At 41.2% G+C, this 15,095-nt stretch overlaps 1 protein-coding gene across 6 annotated transcripts in view; it reads right to left on the reverse strand.

Annotated features, from left to right (window-relative positions):
* Positions 1-15,095, reverse strand: part of LOC111869571 (synaptotagmin-5) — a 176,649-nt gene that overhangs the window by 47,077 nt on the left and 114,477 nt on the right. For all 6 annotated transcript variants that reach the window (XM_023861203.2, XM_033753538.1, XM_033753540.1 and 3 more), the window contains one exon: positions 6,962-7,147. In XM_023861203.2, coding sequence (XP_023716971.1) covers positions 6,962-7,146 — 185 coding nt within the window. In that variant the 5' untranslated portion in view covers position 7,147. The remainder of the gene's footprint in view (positions 1-6,961; positions 7,148-15,095) is intronic.

Here is a 15,095-nt window from a genome sequence, read left to right on the forward strand (position 1 = left end):
TATGAAAAAGCTTCCTGAAAATGAACTATAAGAATAATTTTACGTGCGAATAAATATTGTCCCTCCTTAAGGCTGTTCGTCCCGAATAGCCTAACGGTGCTTCCCCCGTTCCTTTTCTTCGGAGGCTGTTCTTTATATTTACGTAGCCGTAACACTGTTTGGCTCCACGGAGATTCCGAGAAAACAGGCATGTTCTCTCTTAATGCATGAGAAGACGTGAACTAAATCAGTTTCAAACTGATCTTAGATTAATTTATCCTCATTTGTTTATTGGAAAACAATTACAGCCAGGGAGAATAAGGATTGTACTTCACAGTAATATTTTTGTTGGTTTCGATTGTTTACTTAATTTCTCATTGTCACCGCTTAACAATATTTTATCATCCTCAACGCTGTTGCCGTGTAACATATTTCAGAGCTATTCGTAAAGAGTCCGCTAATGTTCATGGTAATTAATAAAACGATTTTGAATAGAACAATTTAGTTCGACAGTAAGATAAAAGCATACCAGAAATAATTGGGTTTAAAGAAATATTTCGTAATAAGTTTAAATTAAAACCAAAAATGAAGCAAAGAAAATGCTTAGATCTCGAAAAAAATGAAAAAATGGAAGGAAAGAAATAAAGAACGAAAGAAAGAGACTGTTTTTTTATTTAATGACATTTAACAACTGCAGAGATTTTGTTTTTTCGATTCACGAGGGGAGTACGAAAGATGAAATTAAACATATAAAGAAACAGTCATGACCTATTTCAAGTACTGCTACAAATATATCGTGGAAGATATAAAAAAAAACCAGGAAACGTATTATTCAGGATAATCGGCTGCGGCCTGAGATTCGAACCAAGGGCTTCGCGAATGCGGAACAGAAATATTAATAACTACAAGCTCGGCATGATTAGATAACTAACTAACGAACGAACGAAAGAACGAACATAATGGAACTGAGTCCTTGAGATACCGTCGGTCGCGAATTTCGTAACATTTTATGGTACCCGAAGCCTCATCACTGTCTTTACAAGAGCTTGTCATTTGTCCCTATCCTGACTCAGATGAATTCAGTACACACCATTCCAAATTATTTATCTTTTGCCCATTTTAATATTATCCTCCCACCTACGTCTTGGTCTGCATAATGGTCTCTTCCATTCTGGCTTTCCCACTAAAGCTCTACATGCATTTCTTTTCTCCCCCATTCGTGCTACATGACCTGCCCACCTCATCCTCCATGACTTGATCATTCTAATTATACTTGGAGAAGAGTACAAGTTATGAAGCTCCTCATTATGCAGTTTTCTCCAAACTCCTGTCACTTCATCACTCTTCGGGCCAGCTCGGTATATCATTTTAAATCGAAATCCTAACAGAGTTTTAAATATGGATACATGTGTGTCCCCTCGTTGGTGTCTCCACCTTATCGTGGTCAGGGGGTTGGAGTATGCCAAGGATCCTGAGAGCTATACCAGCGGTAGCGTAGCTACTGGCAGGGCCTCCCTTGCTGGACAGGTCAAAGGGTAGACATCAGACGAAGAGAGACACCAAAAACCAAAAACTGATGCCGGAAGCAGCGTCATCAGCAGCGACTTGAAGCACAGAGCAAATGATGCTCGAGATGGTTCAAGTTCGTATAGCAACAGGCGTGACCAGAGTGGTTTGAACGGCTGTTGTACTGCGATGTGGAAAGCAAATGGAAAAACTACCACATTATCACTTTTCCTGGATAGTCTTTTTCAAAAAACAGAGACACCATGTATGCGAACCAGACCATGTATCTATCGTCTGACAGATTACTGATGAATGAATGAATGTATGTGTGTGGGTGAGTGGCCTCGACCTTGTACCTACCAGCATCCGAGGCCTCAAAGCACCGCATGTTTAACACTCATGAACAGCCAACCATTCGGGTCCTTTACGTCAGACTGGAGCATTTTTTTAAGCGCATAACATTCACCCTCGTATCTAAGGCGCTGACCCTAACATTGTTATGCTGTCATACCTAATCATGAGCCGATGTCATGAGGCCCATATCAGACGCATGCAAAACTGTGCCTCTGTTGCGGAATCCGAAAGATTTGTTAATCACACAAGAAGAAGAATAAAAGTAGTTCTATACCATTTTGAATGCCGTGACTGAAGTTTCCGCACATGTTATCAAGTAGAAAAAGATTGGAGAGACATGCAGCATGCATACGTTAGAAGAAAGACGGGGAAGGGGAGAAGAAAAAAAAGGAAAAAGAAGAAATGTATCTAAAGTTTCAGTCCAGCAACATGAAAAAAGAAGTCAGCTTGGTAGACCTAGGTGTAGATAGGATGGAAATATTAAAATCTTAAAGAAACATGACTTGAGGGAAAATGATTTAATTCAAATGGGTAAATGGTAACCTCATTCAAGCAAGATTATAAACCCCTCACTGTCGTAAAAGTTAGGACATTTCTTGACTGATAGAGTGAATATCAGTTCCGAAGGTCGCGAGTTGTTGTTCTTCAGCGTCATGGATTACGTTAATTTATAGTTGCACGGGTACCTGAATTTGCGCGCGCAGGCGCAATGTGTTCCTCTGTAACAGTACATTCATCATTTTGAAAACCATATCCGACGTTCAGACCGCCTCTGTGGTCTAGTGGTCAGAGTTCCTACCTACAGATCCAGAGGTCCCGGGTTCGATTCCCGGGACTACCAGTTTTTCTGAGAAGTAGAGGGTCTGGAACGGGATCCACTCAGCCTCGTGAAGATAACTGAGAGGCTATTTCATGGAAATATCGGCTCCGGTCTAGAAAACCGAGATTAACGACCGTGGGGATCCGTTGCGTTGACCACGCGACACTCTCTATCCGCTGAAGTTGGCACTAACTTCGCCGAGCAGCAACGGTTGCTCGGTCGGTATAGTTCGCTTGCGGACTACAGGCCACGGAGTTTGTTTTGTTTTCACTGTCATCCTCTGCATCTTCTTCGAAACTTTTATTTGGCCAGTAACCTAAACAAATATTTCAGGGCGTTCTCTTCTCACATCCTCATCTTAAAGTTCGAAATTATTTTGTAGGCGTTTTTTCTTTTAATATTGACGGACGATATAATCACTCAAAGTTGGCATGTCATTTTTACGTCTAAAAGATTTGCCCCCTTTGAGAAAGGAAGCCGATCTGTTTTCAACAGCGAACTCTTAAGGCGGAAGTGAGCAATTTATCAGTGACGGTGAAAATACTGTAGGCACACGTGAAGGAATTTAAATGTCAAAGGGATAAACCGATTACTCGAAACCCTTATTCGATGAACAGAACACGAAGAAAGGGATTATGAAAATGTAACAACATGCAGGTTTTTTAAAGAGTCACGTAAGATGCAATATCCGCAGTGAAACTCTACAGAAGTTCCCTTAGGTCTATTAATAGTACGCTTTATGAAATAAGCTTTATAATAAGCCAATATCTATTACTAACTATGAAAATCTCAAATCTTACATATTACTAATTAAATTATAAAATGTATTGCTATATTAGTCATAGTCAGTCGAATTCAATTTATATATTCACACCTATTTTTTCTGATTAATTTAATATTATCCTCCAAACTTTGCTTCTGTTTCCGAAACTGCCTCTTCTCTGTAGAGTTTCCCACTAACATTAAAAATAAATTATAATTCTTCCTGACTTAATCTCCTATTATCTGGAGAAGATTATAAATTATGAAGCTTTTCATTATGTAGATTTCTCCATTTCTTTTTTTGTTATTTCCTTTAAATCTAAATATTTTTCTCAGCTACTTGTTTTCAAACATTCTCAGTCTTCCTCTGGAGCGAAAGAATAAGTTTAATGTCTATGTAACATTCGTACAACAGAGAGCTTCGCAGTTCCTTTTTTTTTTCGGTTTTTAGATACAACAAGAAAATAAAAAAAGGTTTCCAATCGAAGAGCTTATTATTCTGAATAATGTTCTTAAAGTAGACCGCCTCTGTGGTCCAGTGGTCAGAGTTCCTGGTTACTGATCCAGAGGTTCCGGGTTCGATTCCCAGCCCTACCGGATTTTCTGAGAAGTAGTGGGTATGGAACGGGGTCCACTCAGCCTCACGGTGATAATTGAGGAGTTACTTGAATGGAAAAATAGCGGCTCCCGTCTGGAAATCCGAGATTAACGGCCGTGGAGATCCGTTGGGCTGACCACGCGACACCCTCTATCCGCAAAAGTTGTCATTAACTTCGCCGACAAGCGGCGGTCGCTCGGTCGGTATAGTTCGCTTCCGGACTACAGACCACGGAGTTTGGTTGTCTGTTGTTCCTTAAGTTAAAACACCACGTTTCAGTGTCATCCATTTTGCAATCTGCCTTCTCAAAGTTCCTATATAAAATTAATTAAAATATTATGAAAATGTTTCTGGAATGTCAGAATGTCAATCTGGTGACTAAGGTGTAAACTAATTTGATTTTCGGCTGGAGACGCCGGAGAGACATACAATTATGCCAGTGTCATTAAAACAAGACGTCTGTTTTATGTTGTAATGCCGTAACTTGTCAGCAACGAGGAAAACTGTCAGGCTGTTAACAGTTTAATACTTTGATGAGGTTCGGGGTTATTCTGCGAGGCTCGGGGTATTATTTCTACGAACGAAGGTCCGTTTCGTAGTTCTGTAAAGAGAACAGGCCTGCCCTGGAGCGGACGAGATTGGTTTTCACGAGCCATGGAAGCCGTCAGGATATTCCTGCTGGTCTGCCTCTGACCTCTGCCCTGCCGCGGTAAGTGGAGAAGTGTGAGCTACTGCATATTGTGTTAATCAGTGTAACAAGGGCAGTTTCGATGGTAACAGCTAGGCAATATTTCACTGGGGGCATAACTCGACCAGCAGGCAATAGAAGAGGCTAACCGAGAATTATGTATCTTTATTAGCGAACAGTTAGTGGTTAGTTACGGTGTATTTATCACATTCCCAAGGGTTCAGGTACAAGAGAAAGAGAGACAGAAAATAGGCCAAGAATGGAAGTAAAACAGCTGTAACGGAAGTAATTGGTTCTCTATGTGTATCACTAAGTAGCAGCACAGTATAGTTTCATTACAGTCTAGCTAGCAGACGCGCATGTATATGTTCAGAGGCTCGTTTCAGTGGTCAAAATGGCGACGGTGCTTGAGGGGTATACTACCGAAGACCATAGTTGTGTTGTAAGTTTTTCTTTTGAAAAAAGACTCAATGCAAAGGATTTTCGTAAACATACGTTTCATATTTGTGATAGGAAGTGTTTGTCGCGTAAAGCTCTCCAGTGTTTCGCTGATGTGAGCTGAGGAAGTGGCTGAGACCTCTATGCTGCGGGTTTCGATACATTGGTAAAGCGATGGGACAAGTGTATCAATGTTGGTGGAGGATATGTCGAGAAATAAATACCTTTTTCAGGTTCAAATATTACATGTTTTACGCTTTATATCCATTTGTGACCTATTTACTGACACTCGTTCTTGCCATTACGTTTGTGAGTACCGACCCGAATTGAAATCTCTCGCATTCTGAAGATGGAAGTTGAGTAGTGTACCCCTGTATATTTTGTCCTGGAAGCGGTGCCTTTTAAGGGTAGATTCCAGACAGGAACCCTCACCAAGTGGCGATAGCAGAACAGCAGTTATATGTAAAGGGATAGCTCGGCTCCTAAAATAAGGGCACGGTAAGGGTGAGACTTGCTCACATCAGGCCTGCGTAGCAGGTGGTGGCATAGGTGAGGTCATCACCCTTGCCAGCACGGCATACATCATGAAGTTATAAAAGCAGGGAATATTATGTCTTCATTCTTTCGGGATGTGACACCGTGTAGTCTGGTATATAGGTACCTGCTCTTCGAAGGAACCTGTTGCTTCTTTCTTCCAAAAGTACTAATTTTAGGCCATCTATCCCCACTGGTTCAACCCCGTTCATGACCCTGTCTTTTTTTTTGCAATCCATTTCTCCACTTGACTCACTCTTCTACCCTGAAGATGGACGAAGCAGGTTCTTCGAAACTTTTGTACCTGTCTATCACATCCTGAAGTCCACAGTCTTACACGTAAGTAGGATTCGAAGTTCTCACAGCGGCAGTTATGAATAATTATACAACTTCCGGAACACAACGTCGTGTAGTACTTTGATTCAACAGACGTTTCTGAGCAAAGTATCTTTGTTTACTCTTTTCATCGTATTGGTCTTGCTTGGCTTACATTTCAACCCTGAAGTGGGAAGTAATACGTTACCACGAAACGTCAGTTCAGTTTCAACGGAATACACGGCGTTATATTCAAGAAGAAATAAATCCCCAGTCTTACAGAGTGGATAATTTTCAGTCCAGTGTGACATACAAGTTTACAACGCTTCAGTCTTTTTCACCTTACATGTTTCGATTCAAAGAATCATCTTCAGAGGCGCACCACTATGATCAGGAAACACTGTCACATAAGATGTTTTAACAATATGCACTTAAGCTATGACTAATGCTCACTATATCAATTTTGTTGTTATCACGGTTAGTTTTGGTGTTTGTCCCAGGCATTCACAATGACGCTTCTTGAAGTGTAGATTTACGTATGACGCTGTTTCTTTTAAGCGTATTTGCAGGGTATTCTGACTTGGGTTTTCCACTGCACGCAATATGATATTCACTTTTTCATACATTAGCCTCCCAATGTATTTAAAATTGTATTAAAATTTTCTTTTGCATGTAAAAAATTAGTTATTATGTTAAAATATCGTGAGCCGACATTGGGTCATGTTGTTTTCCTCCTGATATTGGGAGATGTCGTTTATTTCTCTTGATTTTATGATCTTATTATTAGTCGTGTAGTTTACGTGCGTGATATGTCGTTTGTACTGTTTTGAAGTGTTGTAAACTTGTATGTCACACTGGACTGAAAATTATCCACTCTGTAATTAGTAGTGTGACGGACCAAAATGAGACAAATCAAATCCTCAGTCTTACGTTCTACTTTATTTGTCCGTGTAACGGCATTTCATACCTGTGTCTCATCTCCGTGGTCTCTGCGGTTTCCAGGAGGTTCTTCTCGAACCAGTTAAGCCTGTACTTCTTGGAGCAGGCCACATACAGGAGCATGACGATCAGCATGACGAGCAAGAAGGAAATAAGGCCGTACAGGGCCAGGTAATAGGAGGAGGGGTCCGACCCATCACTCACTGCATCCATCCTGTGAAAAGTAACGTTTTCAATTTGAGATCTGGGATATTCATGGACGTAAAAATTAATACGTGATCTTCATTATTATGACATCTTCAGTTTTCTCTGGTTACTAACATTTTGGAGCGTCAGGCCGCGCCATAGCTCAAGCGGTTAGTCGCTGGCTTCCCACCGCGGCGGCCCGGGTTCGATCCCGGGTCTGGTCAAGTGGGATTTGTGGTGAACAAAGTGGCACTGGGGCAGATTTTCTCTGAGTACTTCGGTTTCCCCTGCCAAACTTCATTCCACCAATTGCTCCACAATCACCCTCACCTATCATCTGGGGCTGGTACAATAGGCCAGAAGTGGCCGCAGTACAAGGGACTTAGTCCCACTCCACTAGCATTAAAAATGAAAACCTGCAGCGTCTGTCTTCAAGATTATTTCTACCCTGAAAATGGAGACAGCAGGTTCCTTCGAAACGTTGGCTGCATCTGGAAAATTGTCCCTTATGATAATCCTGAAGGCTACAAATTTAACATTTTCAACTGTATGCTAAAAAACTGTTTATACCTCAAACAGACTTATCCCTTACCTTCCGCCGTCTCTTGTTCCAGGCTTATTTTATTCCGTTACCCTTCCTGTTGTGGGAACCGGGATAGCGGAGTCGGTATAGCGACTGGCTAAGGACTGGACGGCCGAGGGGTCGGAGTTCGAGTCCCGGTAGGGGTAATAATTTTTCTTCTTCACGTCGTCCAGACCTGATTTGTGGCCCACCCAACCTCCTATTCAATGAGTATCGGGGGCGTTTCCCCCGGTGGTAAAGCGGACGGGGCGTGAAGCTGATCATTCACCTCTAACTAGTGCCGAGGTCAAGAAAATATGGATCTATACATCCACTCCCACATACGTCTTCTTGCACTTTCTGTTCCCGTTTCATCATTTGATATTTCTACAAATAAAGTAATTTCTGTCTATAATTTAATAAATCTTAATCCATCAGCACTCATGTGTTAGTGTGAAACAGACCTGTAATGAAATAATTCCATTAATACTTTGTTCTGTGTTTTATCAGTTCACCAATGTTAATACGAGTATATACTGCACTTGCATCGCTTGGCTCTCGAAAACTTCTGTCTTAGTAGATGTAAAAGGCCGCGCCATAGCTCAAGCTGTTAGTCGCTGGCTTCCCACCGCGGCGGCCCGGGTTCGATCCCGGGTCTGGTCAAGTGGGATTTGTGGTGAACAAAGTGGCACTGGGGCAGGTCTTCTCCGAGTACTTCGCTTTCCCCTGCCAATCTTCATTCCACCAATTGCTCCACCATCACCCTCACCTATCATCTGGGGCTGGTACAATAGGCCACAAGTGGCCGCAGTACAAGGGACTTAGTTCCACCCCACTAGCAATTAAAAAATAGTACATGTAAACCTCCTTTATTTGACTGCTATAACAATAATATAAAAGGCCGAGAAAGGAGGTCCATGGATGGAGAAGATTGCTCCGCTCCTCTTTTCTTGCTTCCTTTCCGCAAACTTGCATCCTCTTTGGCTGATCACCGTGGCCGATAAAAGGCTCGACATGTCTTCGCCCGCTCAAACACTGGGATCATGGGTTCGAATGCCACCCGTATTATGCATGTCTGGGATTTTTGCGATTTTGTGTTGTGTGTACATAGCGACCTCGCGACGAACTGATCCTCCGTCCAAATAGACCTACCAAAGGTCTATAAGAATCGTAGTTTTCAGCTTTATTTTGAAACGGGAGCAGGCCTGAGAGCGTAATTTGTCACAGAAATAAAGGATCCTAATTGTGAGTATTAATTAAATGAAAAGTAATATGCTATTTTATAAACTAGATATTATTGTTGTAATCAGCAGTATATATTTCGACCCATTAGAAGGATGTCATCTGGTGGGTATATGCATAAGTGCACAGAACTGTAAAGGTGTTTGATACGTACGAATATTCAATGTTCCAAGATGGATCAGTCTTGAATTTACATAAAACTGTATACTAAAATAATAAAAGTCAATGGATATAGTTAAATTTGTTCCTGTGCTTAACTAATTAAGCACTACCACATGATGGCGTAAGGGGGAGTGAATGTATAGATCCATATTTTTTTGACCTCGGTACTAGCTGCAGGTGAGTGGGCAGCTTCACACCCCGGCCACTTTATCCCCGGGGAAAACCCCTCCTGTACTCATTGGATAGGAGATTGGGTGTGGACCAGAGCGGTCAGGACGTTATAGAGATTAGAAAATTCTTGGCCCTAAGGGGACTCGAACACCGACCCCTCAATCGTCCGGCTCATAGCCAGTCGCTATGTGACTTCGCTATCTTGGCTTACAGATATTAAAAGTACAACATGCAGCATAAGCAGAGATGAAAACATGATAACTGGACCGAATATCTTTTGTTTTGTCTGTTGCGCCTGTCACAAAGCAACAGAAGCCAATGGCATCCTGTCGAATTTCTGTACATAAATAATTCGCTGTACCATAGTTAACCCTCAATTGAAAGAGGCCACAGAGCCTAATATGTATAAGTAAATAAAGTTATTCCGCGAATTCTATCTCTTGTTCCAGGAATGACCTGTCATAATACTCGTACACGAAATCTGGAACTGAAATTTACTTCTATATGTATCGATTATAAATCCACAAGAAGCTAAGACATATGCCGAAAAGTTACCATTTCAGTGACGCACTGAGCTTCATCTGACATGCAGTCACACGTAAATCGGAACGTTTTCTAAGGCACATGAACTGTTTGTTCGTATGACGAGCACAGCAGACTGATAAATGGAAAATAACGATCACGTGACAGCTTGCAGGACGCAACTTGAAGCCATATTGCTGTCGTCACTCAACCAGCCTAGCATCAGTACCAATCAGTACACTCTGCGACGCAGCTAACATAGGGAACATAGCGTATGTAGCGTGCGTCGCGTACGTAGCGCTCTGTGTGGCCGAACTTTTAGGGTGGGTATAAAGGGGAATTCAGGGGAGATGGGAAACCTTATGTTGATTATGCCGAAATAGTAATTTCGACATAGCACGTAATTGAAACACACTGCCGCCCATTACTATTATTAATGAAAAAGGAGCTACAATGTTAGTATCTTCTTTCGTCTGGTTTTTAGGTTGTGGACAGAGTGACTGAAATACCCGTATCCACAGATACTGATGAAATGAAAACTAAATATCAAGAAACATTAAACTAGTAAATATGTCTCAGATTTGCTGAGATTTTGGATTCTGTCCATCGTCTCTTATTCTAAAAACTAGAGAACACAACACGAGGTTGTAAGATTTTAGATTTTCACGGCGGTGACCATGACGAGTGCCGTCTTTTGGGATGTGGCGCCGTGTAGATTTTTTGTGAACAGACAATCTACACGGCGCCACAGCCCAAAAGACGGCATTCTTCGAAACCTGAGGTTAACTATTTCTAAGGGACCCAACAGAGTAAGTGTCTCCCCCTTCACTGGTCCAGTGATTGAGGTTAGCTCTTTGTAAGAGACCCAACCGAGTAGGTGTCTCCCCCCTCATCTGAAGGCGAAAACGTTTCCTAGTTTGTAGAATATGGGAGGTGGAGTTCCATAACCCAGTAATTCTGACTCTTACACGTCATCATCGGGACCATTTAGAATCTATTGAGAACTATGTGGGCTGCGCCATAGCTCAAGCGGTTAGTCGCTGGCTTCCCACCGCGGAGGCCCGGGTTCGATCCAGGGGTCCGGTCAAGTGGGATTTGTGGTGGACTAAGTGGCGCTGGGGCAGGTTTTCTCCGAGTACTTCGGATTCCCCTGCCAATCTTCATTCCACCAATTGCTCCACAATCACCCTCACCTATCATCTGGGGCTGGTACAACAGGCCAGAAATGGCCGCAGTACAAGGGACTTAGTCCCACCCCACTAGCAATAAAAAAAGAATTTTGTGATTAAAAAATGTGATAGCAGAACCCAAATATTATGTTTTGCACGAGCTTGAGCTCCGATTTTGACGAAAGGTTTCTTCGCCAAAAATTTAGTATAGATATATATATAAACCCCCTACAGTGTAAGTACCAAATCCCACGACCTTCAAAAGCCGCATCTGTTCCGCCGCGACCCGCTCCAATGGTACCGTCCAATTGTGAGACCTTTGCAGACGTTTCTGAACATAGAATATTTTGTGGTAAAGGGCACTGAATTCTACTCTCAAATCCAAAGCCTTCCTTTATTGGCTGTCCGTATCTGAAGGCGATTTTCTTCATTTCCAACCAGAGGACGCGCCATTTTGTGGCAGCAGGGGGCACACATAACGGGGCTAACTAAACATCTCAATATCGTACCCATGGTAGAAAGTCTTTAAAAGCAGAATATTCACCGAACTAATCAAGAAATTACATTACGCAACGTGATCACAAAATCTAATACTGTTTATTGTACTATACAGTCCGTCAACAATGCAACAAATTGTTCCTTATTTCTTACACTTTCACTTTCGATACAACATGTTTCCGCCCTAAATGGCAGGATGCTTAAATACGTGATCACAAAAGCCTGTTTTATGTCCTATCCTGACCCAACACGCCTTCACACCATAGTCCTCTAAAGTCTTTTTTTTAATATCATCCTCACCTCTGCTTTTAGATCTTGAAAGCCATCTTTTCTTTTGAAGTTATTGAATCAATATTTTGCAGCCACTTCTGTTTTCACCTGCGTGCTAATGTGTCTTCCCCTCATCATTCTTGATTTAGCATTTTAAAATATTACGCGAGGAGTACAAAAAAATCTGAAGCGACTTATTCTGCAGTTTCCATGCATTTTTGTCACTGGCACACGAGACTTNCAAGTAACCAGAAAGGAATCAGCAAGGAAGAAGAAAATTAAGATAGGGCATGGGATTAAAATGTCACATTTTCGAGGTTTATCTTTGTAGGGTTGAAAGGAAGAAGCAAATTATCAGAACATAAATAAAATAAATTGAGAATGAAAGGGAGTAAAAGTAAACATGAGAAGCAGAACGTCAGAATTGAGTTACCCATTGTCTCAGCGTAACGTTACAAAAGCTTGAGGGGGGGGCATGAAGGTGTAGATTAAAAAATTCAAGACTTCGGGCATTCGATGCAGAAAAAGTAAATGGATATGCTGTGTGGACTAATGGTCAGAGTTCCTGCCTACAGATCCATATGTCCGGGTTCCATTCCCGGCGCTAACAGATTTTCTGAGAAGTAGTGTGTCTGGAACGGGGTCCACTAAGCCTCGGAGGGATATCTGAGGAACTATTTCAAGGAAATAGCGGCTCCGGTCTAGAAACCCGAAATTAACGGCCGTGGAGATTCGTTGCGCTGACCACGCGACACCGTCTATCCGCTAAAGTTGGCACTAACTTCGCCGACAAGTGGCGGTCGCTCGGTCGATATAGTTCGCTTGCGGACTCAAGCCACTGAGTATGTTTTTGTTTTAAGGTGCATAATGGGATTTGAATATAATTAAGAGAATTTTCATAATGAAGAGTTCTATCCCCTGGGATATGACGCCGTGAAGTCCATTGAAAGTCAACCGAAAATTCTGAAAAAATATCATCTACATCTTCAGGTCGACGAGTAAGTAAGGAAAATTTTGCTCTTACTTAACCTTACTTGCTAACCCTTATCCTGAAGATGGGGGAATATGTTCCTCCGAAACGCCGGTTGACTTATTATAAGGTTACAAGGCGTTATATCCCATAAGGAAGAACTCACCTCTGTGAGACCTCAAACTAAACAATTCTAGGAACAATTACGTTACTGACACGTTATGGAATAACTGAGAATACTAGAGAGTATAAAAGATAAACGTATTATTGGAAGGAACTGACAGAACATTTGTAACTCCTGAATATGCTCTACTGAAATAACGGAAAGGTAGAAAATGCCAGAGACATCTAACGAAAAGATATTCAGGGAAGGATTACCTTAACAGAACCTCAATTTTTTATGAAGAGTGTTACCGTACAGGTTTTTAAAAACCCGCTGTCACATGGCGCCGATATTGCTGTCACCTCAGATGTTCGCCAATTGTCAAAGAAAGCTTTAAGTTAGCATTTTAAGAAATTTGAGATGAAGGTTATTCTCATGTGTCATTATTTTATTACTGTATTTTACAAAAATTAACAGATCTGTTACAACAGGATAGATCGTTCTGTAAGGCTGTGTTGCCCCTCTGACGCCATCCTAAAAGATAACAAGAAAACGAAATTAATAAAATCCATCAACTATTTAAACTACTTCAATGAAGCATATTCGTAGTTCTTGAGACGCCAAGAACCTGGACCTTTTACGGAACCCGAAGGCTCCTTGTGGGGTTCACAAGAACCTGGACTTTTCACGGAACCCGAAAGCTCCTTGTGGGATCCACAAGAACCTGCCCCTGGTCTCTGTTCTGAATCAACTGAGTCCTGTCTGTACGCACTTCCTGCTTCTTTAAATATTTGATGTCCTTATACTTTGAGCTTAAATGCGTCGCACGTTTAAGATGTTCCAGCATTTCGGCGTGAAATTCAGTCCCCATCTTCAGGGAGATGCAACTAAACTCGGAAAGTAGGTCTCGTATATAATATACTCGTACATTGTTCAACTATGACGTGTTTTACTAAAGCATCTATAAAATTTAATGTAAGGACTTGTACGAAGTTGAAAGCTGTATCCTTCCACTTTTGTTATGAAGTTCGAAAGCAGTGATTGGTTTCATTCGTTCGCTTGTTGAATCGTGAGAGATCAAGTTTTTTTTTTTTTTTGGTAGAGACTCCATACGGTCGATAGTGTGCGCGCTTTTGTGCAGGTAAAACGAGCACGCTAAAGAAATTCATTGTTCTCATTGCAAATTCTTGTCGGAAAAAAAACCACCTACAGGAAAAATAAACGTGGCGTGTTAATGCTCAGCCTGGCGGAAATTCTCGAGAACAAACTTCTGATTAAATATTAACGAAGCAACCATCAGCTCGGAACAAATCCGTCATAAAGAATTCTCGTTTATTGATTTCGTATACTTTTCCAGCTCTAGCTTAGTTGATTAATTTTCAGGCAATGCCATTATGCGGTGTCAGTATAAAAGTAAATTTTCCTCATATGAATTTTGAGGACAATTAAAAGAAGGTAATATAAAACATGACGGAGGGTTCGGTGATATGAATGCACCATCTAGGGTTTTTTCTGTGAGAGTGAAGAACTGCGAAGAATAATACTCTTAACCATGATTAAGGAAAGTAACACATTCTTAGAGGATTATTTACTGACAAACAGAATGCCTAACAATTGGCCACTTAAGCCCTCCCCCACACAAAAAGTTATCAAATAAACGCTAACAGACTAATGGTAATATAATCAAAATGCAATCGCACATGGTTAGAACAAAAATAATCAAGCCTCCCAAAGCCAAGATAAAGTACACTGATTAAATCAAAGACAATGAAAAAGAAATGCAGCATAGATAAACCAAACAAAATGCACCAGTGATGATCCAAACAAAATGCTGCAGAGATAATCTTAATGAAATGTGGCAGAGATGATCCAAACGAAACGCAGCAGAGATAATCCAAATGAAATGCAGCAGAGATAATTCAAACGAAATGCAACAGAGTTAATCCAAACTAAATGCAACAGAGATAATCCAAACTAAATGCAACAGAGATAATCCAAACGAAATGGAACAGAGATAATCCAAACGAAATGCAGCAGAGATAATCCAAACGAAATGTAGCAGAGATATTCCAAACGAAATGCAACAGAGTTAATCCAAACGAAATGTAGCAGAGATATTCCAAACAAAATGCAGCAGAGCTGATCCAAACGAAATGCAGCAGAGATAATCCAAACTAAATGCAACAGAGATAATCCAAACTAAATGCAACAGAGATAATCCAAACGAAATGGAACAGAGATAATCCAAACGAAATGCAGCAGAGATAATCCAAACGAAATGCAACAGAGACAATCCAAACAAAATGC

This window comes from Cryptotermes secundus, unplaced genomic scaffold (assembly GCF_002891405.2).
Source record: "Cryptotermes secundus unplaced genomic scaffold, Csec_1.0 scaffold689, whole genome shotgun sequence".
Classification (NCBI taxonomy): domain Eukaryota; kingdom Metazoa; phylum Arthropoda; class Insecta; order Blattodea; family Kalotermitidae; genus Cryptotermes; species Cryptotermes secundus.